Here is a 16,090-nt window from a genome sequence, read left to right as displayed (position 1 = left end):
TAATAGCACATTCAAAATATCCGCCCATCGCTGAGCAAGAGGTCGTGCTGGTCTCGGCATGGGTGAAATCGGAAAAATATTAGTTTATCAAAAAATACAATAAAAAATTAATACAATCAATAAACGCAGTTGAAGAAATGTCATAATAATTAATAAGATTAAAAAAAATAATACAGTAAAATTAATTTCATACACTAGCAAGAAGAGTAACGATAAAAATTATGAATTTTTAAAGATTAACTGTCAATTACAAATAAACTTTGATGAGATGTACTAACGATTTGACGTTTAAAGTGACTGAAGTTATTTGAGAAAAAAGAGTTGAGAATTGAAAAATTTGAAAAACACAAAACTGTTCTTTACGGACAAATTCAAATTATTGGTTTGATAATAATAAAATAATTATATACTTTATAGGCAAATGTGTAAGTTTTGTAAAAAAATTTTATTCTTCAAAAATAAGTATTGACAGTCTGCTACTGAATATCCTTAAAAAAAAGGTACTAGGTGCGCTTCAATAAATTTTATGAGCCACAATTAATATCTAATAATTACATTTGTATTCTTATACTCATAAGTAGATAATATAAAGTTCCTGTGACTTTAAGAAATTAAGTTGCAGTAATTGTTTAATCTATAAATGAGAAGTTCTTTACTCAGGTAGATAAGGAAGAGTACTGGGTGCCCTATAGAAAACTTTGATAGCCTCAGTTATCGTTCAATAAATTTTTATTACTCTTATTGTCATAAGTCACTTTATGTTGTGGGTAATCAGCCTGAATCAGGGCTGCTAACTTTTTTGCTAACCAAAAATCCAATTTTGTACTGATCGCTTCAAATGAGGGCTCATTCTCCAACGTGTTTGGGCGGATCTAAGATAGATTTGGTTTATTTGTTTATATATAAGACTTTCTAAGCCAAAAGTTTGTACCAAGGGTACAAATTTTGCTTATTTCCCAGGTTAACATTAACATTTTCAAGTTCCGTGCCACACTGCGATATTTGACATATTTTTCATTTCATTCTGTGTATCGACTCTTAAGTCAACCACTAAAACTTAACGTATTCCCATTGCCATAATTTCTGTAGTTTCGTCCTAAGTACGTTAACGGACTCGTCAGTAAGGATATGTTAACGTACTCTAGCCTTAGACTACATTTCTTACTAGTACGCGCTGGCGTAAAACTGTGTTGTGGGCTTTAGCCAGACACTATACTAGGCAAGGGAGGCGGATACCGTCCAAACTACTTGCAACAAAATGTTAGGTGAGCTGTTGTACACTGTTAAAGTATTAAAATAACAGAAATATGCCAATTTTCACTATTACAAGAGTTCAACAAATATTTATAGCTCTTAGTTAGACCTTCCTATCGCCACCGTCCTTTTTACGGTATTATATAGAATTATATATATTTATGAGAAAAATTTATTTTGGAAAATTTGCATGATTTTATGTTATTTTTATCAATTTTGCACACTTTAGTTGCAAAGCTTGGATAGATATCTAGTGTTAGAGACATAAATACATACAGAAAACTCAATCCGCCGTGTAGCTGAACACGCGGAAAAGTTTAATTATAGGTCTTTAAGGTGTAAGCACTTGGAACCTTGAAAAATGTGTGCAGCCCCACTTGTATATAAACACCATGTTGTAATATAAAGTTTCCATGACTTTAAGAAATTAGGTTGCAGCAGTTGTTTAATTCATTTATGAGAAATTAATTACTCAGGAAGATACAGAAAAAGTATATTTAAAGGTAAATTTCTGCGAAAAATTCCTGAGATTTATCCGATTTACTTTTCGCTTAAAATTACGTGAATTTGCTGAGTCTCCGCCGTTAATTACGATTAAACAAATCCCCGAGGATAGATAAAGTCAAAACTGCTCGCTTTATTGTAGTGATCTACTTAACAAGTTCACAGTGTAAGGATGTAGACTGTAAAAAGTACAGCGAATGTCATACCTAATCATTATATGCATAGACAAACCAGAGATTTTTTTATCTGGCTGAGACCCATAAAACTTCTTATAGAACACATTCACTCTCATAAAACCTTGGTAAGTATTTATGAAAATCTACCGCAACTTATAAGATTTTTTCAAGCAGATATTTACCATTGCTTTTAAAATTTTCAAACCCAATGAGTCAGAAAAAGTCATTCATTACCCGAGTCAAAAAACAAATTCGGATTTAAGTCTCAAAGTTCTCAAGGAGGTTTTTGAAGATCAATTTGGAATTTTAACATTGACAAGAGTATAGAAAGATATCCTAGTTTAGTCCTCAAAGTAGTAGTTACGACCAATTTAACCACTTCTTATCAAGTTCTAGAGCTGATTAGATTTGGAAAATGTTTGATTCAGTCGTTTCAAAGATTTTCGCGAAAAACCATATTTTACCAATTCTTTCTCCGACGATATTTCTCGAACGAATGAACCGATTTTGATGGTTGAGGTAGCAATCGATGCGTCTTATCAAGTTTTAGAGCGGATTAGACTTTGAAATCGATCGTTTTAATAGTTTTCGAGAAAGTAAAAAAAAATGTTCTTTTCGTAACTCTTCATTATCTTCGGGTCTACTTGATCAAATGATCTGAAATTTTCAGGAAAGTTGAGGGCCAACGACCTCTTTCGATTGCCGCAAGAAAGATTTGAATCGGTTAATTAGTTTAAAAGTTATGAAAGGTTTACACACACACACACACACACACACACACACACACACACACACACACACACACACACACACTCACATACATATACATTAGGGTAGGCCGAAAATACGCTTTTTTCGGATTTTTATTATTAATACCAAAAATATTTTTCTTTATGCAAAAAAAACAAATTTTTCGGAAAACAAAAAAAATTTTAGGTCGATATCTTAGGCTCACCAAATCCCGCTAAAGTTAGAAGTTGTTTAAAAATTTTTTTCCAACATATTTTGATCGGAAATTTAATTCTCTACATAAAAGTTCCTATAATAAAATTACGTAAAGTTGATAGTTACTGAGATAATTGCAATTTTGTTCTAGAAAATATAATTTTTCAAGATATTATCACTTTTTTAGGGTAAAATATGAATTTTATTATAAAAATTTCATGGAAAATCAAATTTCTTACAAAATTGGTCTTCTGGTAAAAACTTGAAATTTATAGTTATTCAGAAACTGGCAGTTTTATGTTTAGATATCACATTTCTCGTTATTCGGTGGTTTTCACCAAGAATTGCTATTATCTTTGTAACTATCAACTTTGAATAAATATTTATTAGGTCTGTTTTGTAGAAAATTGAATTGCCTACGAAATTTTTATGATAAAATTTGTTTCTGAAAAAGTAATAATATCTTGAAAAATTTCATTTTTTAGAGCAAAATGGCAATTATCTGAGTAACTATCAACTTAACGTAATTTTATTATAGGACCTTTTTTGTAGAGAATTAAATTTTCGATCAAAATGTGTTGGAAAAAAAATTTTAAACAACTTATAACTTTAGCGGGATTTGGCGAGCCTAAGATATCGACCTAAAATTTTTTTTTATTTCCGAAAAATTTTTCTTTTGTACGAGGAAAAATATTTTTGGTATTAATAATGAAAATTCAAAAAAAGTGGATTTTCGGCCCACCCTAATATACATACAGCCACTCGGACATCATTCTGCAAATAGTCACAATAGCTTCCTAGGACCTCAAAACGTCGACATCTGATGAAAATTCGATTTTCGAAAATCGGGGTGAAAACAATAACTTCCCGAATTTTCGAAAATTTAACATTTTCTTAGCGGGAAGTTAAAAATACTACAATAATTAAAGTTCAAAGACCTTCAACACTTAAATTATATTTTTTAAACACTCTATTGTTAGACTAATGGATGTCGATGCTCAGCATGTTAATGTAAATGAAAATTCGGAGATTAAGTTGAACCCAGGCACTGTATGGAGAAATAGTTCTGCCATTCATCGTTTACTAAACATGAAAGTGTTAACTATCGCGGATTACAAATCCCGGCACTAATTTTGATGTTTATGGTGTGTTTATGTTCATAGCAGATCCGAATTACGGTAAATTACCGTATTTTGATTGAAATCCGGATTCTGTGGAAAGAACAAGTTTCGCTAACTCTTTTGTAACGGGGTAAATTGGGTTAATTTATCGACTAAAATCGTGATTTATCACTGATAGTCACCTACCCTACCTGCTACCCCAAATGAGCGTTCTATTAAGTTTTTCGACTTGTCGCCGGGCGCGCTAATTGAAAATACTCTGACGCTAGGCCCAATCAAAATTAATTAAGGGAGGAGTTTTCCGATCATTGCCGAAAATAATCGAGCTGAATTAATAAAACTACAAGATAGCAACGAAAAAGGACAGTAGTGGCCGGGACGACCGGACTGAACAAACGTCCACAACAGAACCAGTAGTGACCGGAACGACCAGACTGAACAGACGTTTAAGACAGAGTCGGGCAAACCATCTAGACGCCAAGAAGTTACAACCGGGAAGCACCGAGCCGGGAGGACTGGACTTCCACCTAGACGCGCAGACACGGACCAGGACAACTACAAAGACCAGGACAATTATTGGACCAGGAAAACTAATACTTGACAACTAAGTGAGAAAGAAACAACATAACTCGTGTTAGGTATTTTGTAAAATACTCTCGTAATATTTTATTAAAAATACACGTAATTAACCGTCGTGTACGCGAAATATTGTCGTGTCTATTAACGCGTAATAAAATAATCAAATACCGGTCTTAACATATTTAGCTTTGTTATTTCCAGGCAGGTTGTGTTAGTCATTTGCCGGAAAATTCTTCTGGAATTTTCCAGGCAGGTTAAGTAAAGCATTCGCCGGAAAAGCAATTGCGATCTAGTCAAAAGTATCTAGTCATTAATAATGAGATAAATAAATCATAATTAAGTTAAATAAATTAAATAAAAATCAATCAACAAAATATAAAAGTAAAATGTGTCGTGAAGTAAAACGTGGTTGAGTTTGAATATTGGATATAGAGTTGGTGAATAAATTGTTAAGCGGTAAAATAATATAAATCCTAAAACCGGCTTAACAAAACTGTTGATAAAAGAAAGGTTCACGTTTGTAAGAAATTAGTTATTGTTAATCGATTGATGATTTTAATTTAGTAAATAATTATGTGGAAAGTAAATTTATATGAGTAAATAGATAAATTGGAATTTTATAATGATAAAAGTGAGTGAGTGAAAACGTAATTATGAAAATGGTTGATAATTAAAGAAGTTATAAATAAATGTCGTAAATGAGTGAATTAATCAGGAGACACGGTAGTGTCTCGCGCCAAGTACACGTTTAAACACACATGTATATGTGTGAAGTGTCATGGTGCGAGCCTGCCGTGTCTCTATACCGTAGACCGAACGGTATTTAGCTCCAATTTTTAAAAACTTTTTTAAAAAACAAAATTTTTAGAAAATTCCTTTTTCAGTCGAAAGATGATTGATTGTTCGTCATAAAATTATGAAACTTTACCCATTTTAGTAATGAGAACTAATTTAAATAATGAAATTAGGCCAGCATATACTATAGCACCCCCATTTTTAATAGTTTTACAATTTTTTTCATGCGAAAAGGGCACTGCCAGAGAATAAACACTTATAAGAAATGCCATGATTCAGTAAATGATATATATTTTTCTACAGCAATAATTAATTTTTTCGCCACCAGTGGAGCACCAGTCTATATTTTTTACTATAGTTTGATATGAAATTTACCCTGATAGTCACCTCAACTGCAAATTAACTCCTCTAATAGCCACTTTAGCTTGAAATTGACTGTAATTTGACATCATTGAAATTTCCTGCCCGAATTTGCCAATAATTTAACAGTAAAAGTTGAAAAGAAAAATTTGCGGTTAATTTTTGCTCGATTTAGAGGTAATCTTTTATAGAAAATAATTGTTGGTAACGTTCGTTCTTTGCATTTCAGATCATAAGCAAATTATACATAAAATGTCTATACAACTTGCTGTACAATATGACGTAAATTTACTACCCGAATTAGAATGCGAATTCACTTCCAAAGCTGACTAGAAAAAATTTTTCGTCAATTTTGAGGCAAAGTTTTACATCAATTTATTGTTAATTTGACTCAAAAATTGTTAAGATTTTTTTTTCCCTCAAATTGTAGACATATTCATGTATAAATTTGCTTTCCTTCTGAAATGATAAGAACGAACATTAGCGACTTTTTTATTTTTAGTAAAAAATGACCTCTAAATTTAGCAAATATTAACCGCAAATTTTTCTTTCCAACTTTTACTGTTAAATTGTCGATAAATTCGGGCAGCAAATTTCAGGTAATTTCAAGCTAAAGTGGCTCGGTGAAAATGTGCCACGGCTAGTCTAGGGAAACGTACATATTTCCCCTAGACAAGCCGTGGCACATTTTTGCCGAACTGCTAAAGTGGCTATTAGGGTTAAGTTTATTGAAAGTTTCACTTTAAATTAACGGTAAGTTTACATCAAGTTTGCATCAACCCTACCCTGATAGCCACACATTACTCAGTAAGGTCTACAGAACAACACTTTCGGCTAACTCAACGAGAAAGTTTCTGGCAAACCTTAGCTGGATATAATACTTTCCTTTGAGTTGGCTTCAAAATACGGCAGTAGCTTCAATGTAATTTGACAGAAAAACTTGTCGTCAACTTGAAATAAAACTTTCAATTAACTTAGCGTCAATGTCTGACAGTAATACTTGTAGTCAAAGTGAATTCAACTTAACAGACTATTTACTGTCAATTTGAAGGTAACCTGCTTGTTCTCCAACACTTTCCTTTGTCCTAATAGCACAGTTTGCTTTAGCAAAAGATTACTTACAAAAGTTTCCTTGAATTTTTCCTCGAATTTCCGTCAGCTTCGGACATTTCCGTTTTTGACGTCAATTTCTATACAACTCGCAATACAATTTGACGTAAATTGACTACCCGAATTAGAATGCAAATTCACTTCAAAAGCTGACTAAACAAAATTTTTCAGGCAGTTTTACATCAATTTATTGTTAATTTGACTTATAAAGTATTTTTTTACCCTCAAATTGTAGACATTTCTATGTATAAATTTGCTTACCTTCTGAAATAGTAATGTTGCGTAAATTTCAAATGTTCGCGCCAGAACACTTGATAATTTGACGCTCTACTATATCAGAGGTGCTGCTGTCGACGCGCCCTCTGATACTCGGAATTTCAACTCGATAGCCAGCTACGCGGCAACTCGCATTATTCTACATCACTTGTGATAGACCACCACGTGCTACAAGGTTATTATAATTTCCAATTACATCGTGCTAATTATCGTGCTTCGTTAATTACATTAATTTGATTACTACTCGCAAAATCATCAGGTATTATTATTCATCTATATTTGTCATTCTTACTCTTAACTTAATTAATAAAATCTGTGATCATTTTTGTGTTGACCACGTGTCAAAATAACCTGCCGGCTATATATATATATATATATATATATATACATATACTCGCAATCACGTGACTTTGCAGCCACAAATAATTATTCTTAATTACATTTACTTTCATTACTCATCGATTAATTATTTACTTGGACATGATGTCAACTGGGGTGACTGATGTCATCATTCAGTCATCCAGTAATCTTAATCTCAAAAATCAATATCAAATTTTATTTGTGACTGCAAAGTAATTATTATACGTTCAGACTCGGCTCGTTACGCTTCTTATATTTTTTCTCTTCTTACTCGTACTCAGTGTCGCGAATAAAAATTAATTGTGACTAAAATTTATACTCGAACTATTGATGATAGTTGTAAATCATTAATTGTTAATAATTTATTCTTTATTGCGCTCTTTGTGTAAATTAATTCACGTGTATGGTGCCGTGTAAATTTATAAACTCGTATTCATTAAACCCAACACACTCGATCTTCAACTACGCTCTATATGTATATAATATAATGTTCATGTGTACGGTGCCATGCAATTTATATTAACTAAATTCAACTCAAATGCACTCGAATAATGTTTAAGAAGTGCTCCGATATAAACTCGTGATCGACTCTTGTACTCTTGCTATTATCTGTGATTTATTTTTGTTAAATATGGACAATACATTGAAAAGTGAATTTTTATTTCTTTCACTATCCCGATCCAGCAAACTAAATATTTAATGTAGTTTTAAGTTAATATTTTACATTATGGTCCTTCGAGCCGGATCGGATGGTGGAAACCGCGTAAAAGTGATCACAGACTAAACTCTTGCTCCTACAATCAATAAATTTTAATATTACAATCAATTCATCAGATTCAATGGCTGATGAGAAGAACTCGAAGGGAGATGGAGCGTCCAAGGACGATGCTCCCTCTCTCCCACTCACTCCAACCGTCGTCATCACCGGTAGTGATGAGCACTCGACCACGCCAACTGGGATATTACCAAATCCACCTGGTAATCCCAGCGACTCCGACTTCACTGATGTGGAGACCCGCAAGGCACTCGACACTCAAGATCCCAAGAAGCGCACTCGCAGGAAGTCCGCCAAGGGATGCGAACTCGAGCTCAGGATCAGCAGTCAACTGTCCAGATTGAAGCTGATCTCCGACATTGAAACTCGTGCTTCAGCACTCACCGCTGCGGCAGGTATAGCATCACTCAATGCTCGACTCGACGTACTCACCCAGGAGTGGCAGGAATTCTCCGTTGTCCACGACTACCCGGGAGCCAACGCAACGGAGGAATTCCTCTAACACTCGTACATCAAAGATGGCATCTTTGATGTAAAATACCGGTCTTACCTGGGAGCTCGCACTCGCCTATCAACACTCATCCACGAACTCGACACTCCTGCTCAACCCGCTCAAGCTCAGAACTCGACTCAACGCTCACATAGTAGCGTCACTCTTGCTCCACTCAACATCACGCCATTCTCTGGTGACTATGCCAAGTAACCAGAGTTCAGGGACATGTTCAAGTCCGTCGTCATCAATCGTGCTGGCCTGGAGGACGTCGAACGTCTTCATTACCTAAAGACGTACCTCACAAGTCAAGCGGCTCAAGCGATCGCCAACACACCGTTGTGTAATGAAAGCTTCTCACTCGCCTGGGGTGCCATTTGCAAACGGTATGATGTACCTCGCTTACTCATCGGTGCTCAGCTCGACAAGCTGGTCAAACTTCCAGCACTCACCTCGCGCTCGTCAAAACAACTTTACTCGCTGATTGATCAGACCCACGAGGCGATCAATGCACTCTTGGCTCAAAAGGTCAATCTCCAGGATGGGGACTGCTACCTGCTCACTCACATCATCATCTCAAAACTCGACCGCTCAACTCGTGAAGCTTGGGAATTATCATTGGGATCTTCGGTGGAATTCCCAAAACTCAAACAGCTGCGTCAATTCCTGACGGATCGTGCTCGTGCTCAAGAAAGGTACGAAGAAAGTACTGCCAAGGCTGGTGACCAGCACAAATTCAGTCACTCGAACTCGCACTCAAGCTCCAAAGGCCATAAGACCTCCTATGCTCATATGGCAACATCCTCGGCTCCAAAATCGGCTGGAATATCAACACCAGCAAGCGCTCAACCCAAGGTGGTGGCCAAAGCACAGTATCCGTGCGACCTGTGCCAAGGTGATCACTACCTGGTCAGATGTGACCAGTTTGGCAAGATGACTCCACAACAACGAACTCAGCTGGTGATCCAAGCCAGATTGTGCCCAAACTGTTTTGGACACCACCGAGTCGAGTCTTGCAACTCGCAATTCACCTGCAGAGTGTGTCAGGAACAGCACCACTCTATGATTCACCCAGGAATCCCTGCAACTCCAGCTCGAAGTGCTCCTGCTCAAACTCAATAAGGATTTGCGCTTCCGCACGACACTCAAGCACTCGACACTCACTCGCACTCGCCTACTACAAGCTCACCGCACTCAAACAACACTCTTGCCCACACTCAAGCTCAAAATACTCATGATCACAGCACTCGTACTCATCACTCGCCAACTCAGAACTCAGTACAACTGGTTGTACTCAAACTCATCATTACGCTACGTTACTAGCGACTTGTCAAGTCTACGTAGTGACCAAGTTAAGTACTCATCCAATACGCATTCTCTTAGATACCGGTTCTGAGATATCCTTTGTTTCAGATTCATTGGCAAGAATGCTCAATATTTCTCGTGCTCGATCACACCTTACCATCCTAGGGATAGGTGCAGCTAAAGCTGGCCATACCAGGGGATGTGCAACTCTCACTCTGCGCTCATACCACTCGGATCAACCACTCACGATAAAGGCTCACATCCTCAGTGGTTTAACTGCTCGATTACCATCTGACCAAGTCCAAAACACCGACTTGGCACAGTACTCGCATCTCACGCTCGCAGATCCAGAGTTTGGAACCCCAGGTCCAACGGATGTCATCCTTGGAGCTGATTACTACGGCCAGGTCATCACTGGCGAGATCATCAAATGCAAATCTCCTGGATTACTCGCCCAAAATACAATCTTTGGCTGGATTATCATTGGTCCAGTCCAAGCTCGGCTCAACGAACCACTGAGAATTCATCATGCTGTCTCCAATCATCATGATCAAGATCTTCAAGACTTACTAACTCGATTCTGGCTCCAAGGAGAGGTCAGTCCAACTCAACTACGCTCATTAACTCCCGAAGAAGAGGCTTGTGAAGCTCACTTCCGGGACACTCACACTCGAGACAGTTCTGGCAGATACATCGTCAGACTGCCATTGGTATCAAACCCGCAACAACTGGGGAACTCATACACAGCAGCCCGTCGCTGCTTACAACATCTCATGCGACGGCTTGATCATGATGCTCGGCTCAAAACACTCTACATGAACTTCATGGCAGAGTATCTCGAACTCAAGCACATGGTGCCTGCGGCATCATCAACATCATCAATTCAATACTTCCTACCCCACCATGGGGTACTGAAGGAAGACAACAACAACTTCAAGATCCGTGTGGTCTTCAACGGCTCAAAACCAACCAGTTCAGGACTCTCACTCAACGACATCATGCATACCGGGCCAAAATTACTCGTTAACATCTTCGACGTACTCATCAGCTCGCGACAACACCGGTTCATCTTTATCACAGACGTTACCAAAATGTACCGACAGATTTTGGTTCATGAAAGGGACCAAGGTCTGCAACAAATACTCTGGTTTGATAAGGAAGGAAACATCATCCCCTTCAAACTTACTACAGTTACTTATGGGACGAAATCAGCTCCATTTCTTGCTGTTCGAGCCCTGATCCAATTGGTCGAAGATGAAGGACATAGATTCCCACTCGCAATCGATCCACTCACTAAAGGTCGGTATGTCGACGACATTTCCGGAGGCGCAGATGATCTCGAGTCATTGCAAGCAGTTGCAGATGATATCGAGGGTCTGTGCAAGGCGGGCGGATTCCCACTCGCCAAATGGGCAAGCAATCATCGCAAACTACTTCAGCTCAATCGTGCGGAAGCGATTACAAAATACAAAATAGAGGATCCAGAAGTCAGCACCAAAATTCTTGGGATGTACTGGTCTTCAAACAAGGATCAATTCTCTTTCAAACACTCGCCATCATGCTCAACTCAACCATGCACAAAGCGTGCAATTCTATCAGAGATTGCTCAGATCTTTGATCCACTGGGATTCTTATCACCACTCATATTTCAAGCCAAAATGTTCATGCAAGAACTTTGGCTTGTAAAACTCGGCTGGGACACTCCATTGTCTGCCGAACTGCGTCAGAAATGGATTTCATTCAAGACTCAACTCAACATGATTCACATCATCAAGATTCCCAGATGGATCCACTCGTCCACGAACTCGGCTCTAGAAATCCATGGATTCTCCGATTGGCGATGGCTGCGGTAGTTTTTATCAAGGTCCTACTAACAACTCGAACTCAGAGAGCAAAGGTTACGCTGCTTTGCTCTAAAACCAAGGTGGCACCGTTGAAACCCCTAACGATTCCACGCTTGGAACTCACCGCGGCTCACATGTTGGCAAAACTCGTCAACCACTGCCAGACTACTCTCAACTACTCGCATGTGCCAACGTATCTTTGGACCGATTCATCAATCACGCTCACGTGGATACACTCGCACCCGTCTCGCTGGAAAGACTTTGTCAGGAATAGGGTGTCATTTATTCAAGAACTCATTCCAGATGGCCACTGGAAGTTTGTCCCTGGCACTGACAATCCAGCAGATTGTGCAACTCGAGGCTTGACAACCAGTCAGCTTAAAACTAATCAACTATGGTGGTCTGGCCCATCATGGTTGCTCGAAGACTCGCCGTCCTGGCCAACCAGTCCCATTCATAAAGATGCAGATACTCACCTGGAAGAACGTCCAGTCAAATCACTCTATGTTTCGGCTCAACCACTCAACTCGTCTTGGACGCTAATGGAACGTCCAATCCCACTGTTGCGCATGCTCAGAGTTACAGCAATTTGTGGGAGGGTACGCGACATGATCAAACGCATACCACACTCGACTCTTGCTCGTCCACTCACATCAACTGAAATCAACCTCGCACTCCAGTTCTGCATCAAGGAAACTCAACGTATTCATTTCTACTCTGAACTCCAATTACTCGCAAAACAGGCATCATGGCCAAAGGATCACCCATTTGCTCGGTTGGTGGCTTATCAAGACACCGATGGCATCATCCGAGTAGGGGGGAGATTGGAAAATGCTCCAAACTCAGATCAACAGAAGCATCCTGCAATTCTACCTCGTGATGCTGCTCTAACTCGACTCGTCATCTCTGATGCCCATCAGCGTACCATGCATGGTGGTACTCAACTCACACTCGCTCATACTCGACTCCGATACTGGATCATTGGTGGACGTCAACCAGTACGTTCACACATACTCAAATGTCTCGTCTGTGCTCGTCATCGAGGTGTTCGGGCTCAGCAATTAATGGGACAACTCCCAACTCAACGTGTCACTCCAGCGCCACCATTTTCTCACACTGGAGTCGATTACGCTGGTCCAGTATCAATCAAATCATGGAAAGGTCGAGGATCCAGGATATACAAGGGCTGGATCTGTGTGTTTGTCTGTCTGACCACATCAGCAGTTCACGTCGACCTTGTCAGCGACTACTCATCATCAGGATTCATAGCAGCTCTCCGACGGTTTATTCACCGTCGAGGGGTATGTACAGCGCTCTACAGCGACTGTGGAACAACATTCCAAGGCGCATACTCTAAACTCAAGCGGCTCTTCACTCAAGGCACTCAAGAATCTCATGCTCTACTCGATTGGGCCACTGTGCATCAAATCACATGGCACTTCAATCCCCCTGCTGCTCCCCATATGGGTGGTAAATGGGAAGCCGCAGTGAAATCGGTGAAACACCACCTGACTCGCACACTCGGAGAATCAGCCTTCACGTTTGAAGAACTTACGACTCTTTTAACGCAAGTGGAGGGGATTTTGAACTCGAGACCATTGGAGGCTCTATCCGACGATCCTCAGGATCCTTCATCGCTCACTCCAGGTCATTTTCTCATTGGGAGACCAATCGTTGCGATCCCTGAACCTTCACTCATGGATACAGAAGTATCAAGAATCTCTCGCAAAAGTGACTGCACTCCATCCAGGAAAGGACAACCTCACTCGAGTGGTAACCATTCAAACAGCCACTGGTACTCTCACTTGTCCAATTGCCAAGCTCGCACTCTTACCACTTGCTCCAGAACCAGATGCTCAACTCAATGGCAGTCTACTCATCAATCATCAGGTGCTCAAGATCATAATCAGCAACTCTGTTCCTGATGGCGGGCGGAATGTTGCGTAAATTTCAAATGTTCGCGCCAGAACACTTGATAATTTGACGCTCTACTATATCAGAGGTGCTGCTATCGACGCGCCCTCTGATACTCGGAATTTCAACTCGATAGCCAGCTACGCGGCAACTCGCATTATTCTACATCACTTGTGATAGACCACCACGTGCTACAAGGTTATTATAATTTCCAATTACATCGTGCTAATTATCGTGCTTCGTTAATTACATTAATTTGATTACTACTCGCAAAATCATCAGGTATTATTATTCATCTATATTTGTCATTCTTACTCTTAACTTAATTAATAAAATCTGTGATCATTTTTGTGTTGACCACGTGTCAAAATAACCTGCCGGCTATATATATATATATATATATATATATATATATATATATATATATATATATATATATATATATATATATATATATATATATATATATATATATATATATATATATATATATATACATATACTCGCAATCACGTGACTTTGCAGCCACAAATAATTATTCTTAATTACATTTACTTTCATTACTCATCGATTAATTATTTACTTGGACATGATGTCAACTGGGGTGACTGATGTCATCATTCAGTCATCCAGTAATCTTAATCTCAAAAATCAATATCAAATTTTATTTGTGACTGCAAAGTAATTATTATACGTTCAGACTCGGCTCGTTACGCTTCTTATATTTTTTCTCTTCTTACTCGTACTCAGTGTCGCGAATAAAAATTAATTGTGACTAAAATTTATACTCGAACTATTGATGATAGTTGTAAATCATTAATTGTTAATAATTTATTCTTTATTGCGCTCTTTGTGTAAATTAATTCACGTGTATGGTGCCGTGTAAATTTATAAACTCGTATTCATTAAACTCAACACACTCGATCTTCAACTACGCTCTATATGTATATAATATAATGTTCATGTGTACGGTGCCATGCAATTTATATTAACTAAATTCAACTCAAATGCACTCGAATAATGTTTAAGAAGTGCTCCGATATAAACTCGTGATCGACTCTTGTACTCTTGCTATTATCTGTGATTTATTTTTGTTAAATATGGACAATACATTGAAAAGTGAATTTTTATTTCTTTCACCATCCCGATCCAGCAAACTAAATATTTAATGTAGTTTTAAGTTAATATTTTACAAGTAAGAATGAACATTACCGACTTTTTAACTTACCGCCAAGAAAATTGTAAATTTTCAAAAATTCGGGAAGTTATTGGTTTCGGTCCGATTTACGAAAATCGAATTTTCATCAGATGTCGGAGTTTTGAGGTCCTAGGAAGCTATTCTGACTAATTTCAAGATGATGTCCGAGTGTATGTATGTATGTATGTATGTACGTACGTATGTAAATACCTGTATCTTTTGAACGGATGAACCGATTTGGAACTTTAAGGTGTCATTCGACGCGGCTCGTCAATATCTTGAAGCTGTAAGAAAATGGAGCTTGATTGGTGGGGCTCGTTCAGAGATATTCCAAAAATAAAATTTTTTCAAAAATGTTTTTTTTGAATAACTTTTAATGTGCTCGATGGATTTATTCCAAAATGGACTGGGCTCTAGAGCTTTATAAGCCGCGTCGAATGTCACCTCAACCATCAAAATCGGTTTATTCGTTAAAGAGAAACCGTTGTCGAAAGAATTTAAAAAAAAAATTTTTTTTATTTTTTATGAAATATCTCAAAAACGACTCGATAAATCGCATTCAAAATTTGATCAGCTTTAGAACTTGATAAAACGACTCGATTGCCACCTCAACCGTCTTAATCGGTTTATTCGTTTGAGAGATATCTTTGGAGAAAAAATAGTAAAAAACTATTTTTTTCTAAATCAACAGCATACAAACGTATTTTCGAGCTCGAAATGTATTCACAATAATGTTTTCGAGGTTTTTGAGCTCGAAAACAGTGGGAAGTTTTGGGGCTGGCCCGCAGGGTCAACTGACAAACCGATTTTTTTTTCTAGTAAAAAATTAACCGCAAATTTTTTTTCCAACTTTTGCTGTCAAATTGTCTGAAAATTCGGGCACTAAATTTCAGGCAATTTTAATGTCGAGGTACTTCAATTTCAAGCTAAAGTGGCTATTAGGGTGTGCTATTAGGGTCAGTAAGATTTAGTATAGAAATATACCCTATAAAAACTGTACTATTAGGGCAGTTTGCTTTAGCAACAGTTTACTTTACAAAAGTTTCCTCGAATTTTTCGTCAAATTTTCGTCAACTTTGGATTT

General features: G+C 37.9%; 3 protein-coding genes across 3 annotated transcripts; all 3 read left to right on the top strand.

The window, feature by feature from the left end:
* The first annotated feature begins 8,973 nt into the window (after positions 1-8,973).
* LOC130670455 (uncharacterized) lies at positions 8,974-9,867 on the top strand. The gene has a single exon (XM_057473862.1). The coding sequence runs from the start codon at positions 8,974-8,976 to the stop codon at positions 9,865-9,867; it is 894 nt and encodes a 297-aa protein (XP_057329845.1).
* A 305-nt stretch (positions 9,868-10,172) lies between these two features.
* Positions 10,173-11,903, top strand: LOC130670454 (uncharacterized). Its single transcript, XM_057473861.1, has one exon. It carries the CDS (start codon positions 10,173-10,175, stop codon positions 11,901-11,903), a length of 1,731 nt encoding a protein of 576 aa, XP_057329844.1.
* Positions 11,904-12,028: 125 nt separating this feature from the next.
* On the top strand, positions 12,029-13,819 carry LOC130670453 (uncharacterized). Its single transcript, XM_057473860.1, has one exon. It carries the CDS (start codon positions 12,029-12,031, stop codon positions 13,817-13,819), a length of 1,791 nt encoding a protein of 596 aa, XP_057329843.1.
* Positions 13,820-16,090: the final 2,271 nt, after the last annotated feature.

The sequence above is a fragment of the Microplitis mediator genome, chromosome 6 (genome assembly GCF_029852145.1).
Source record: "Microplitis mediator isolate UGA2020A chromosome 6, iyMicMedi2.1, whole genome shotgun sequence".
NCBI lineage: Eukaryota > Metazoa > Arthropoda > Insecta > Hymenoptera > Braconidae > Microplitis > Microplitis mediator.
This window is presented reverse-complemented; position numbering and strand designations above follow the sequence as displayed.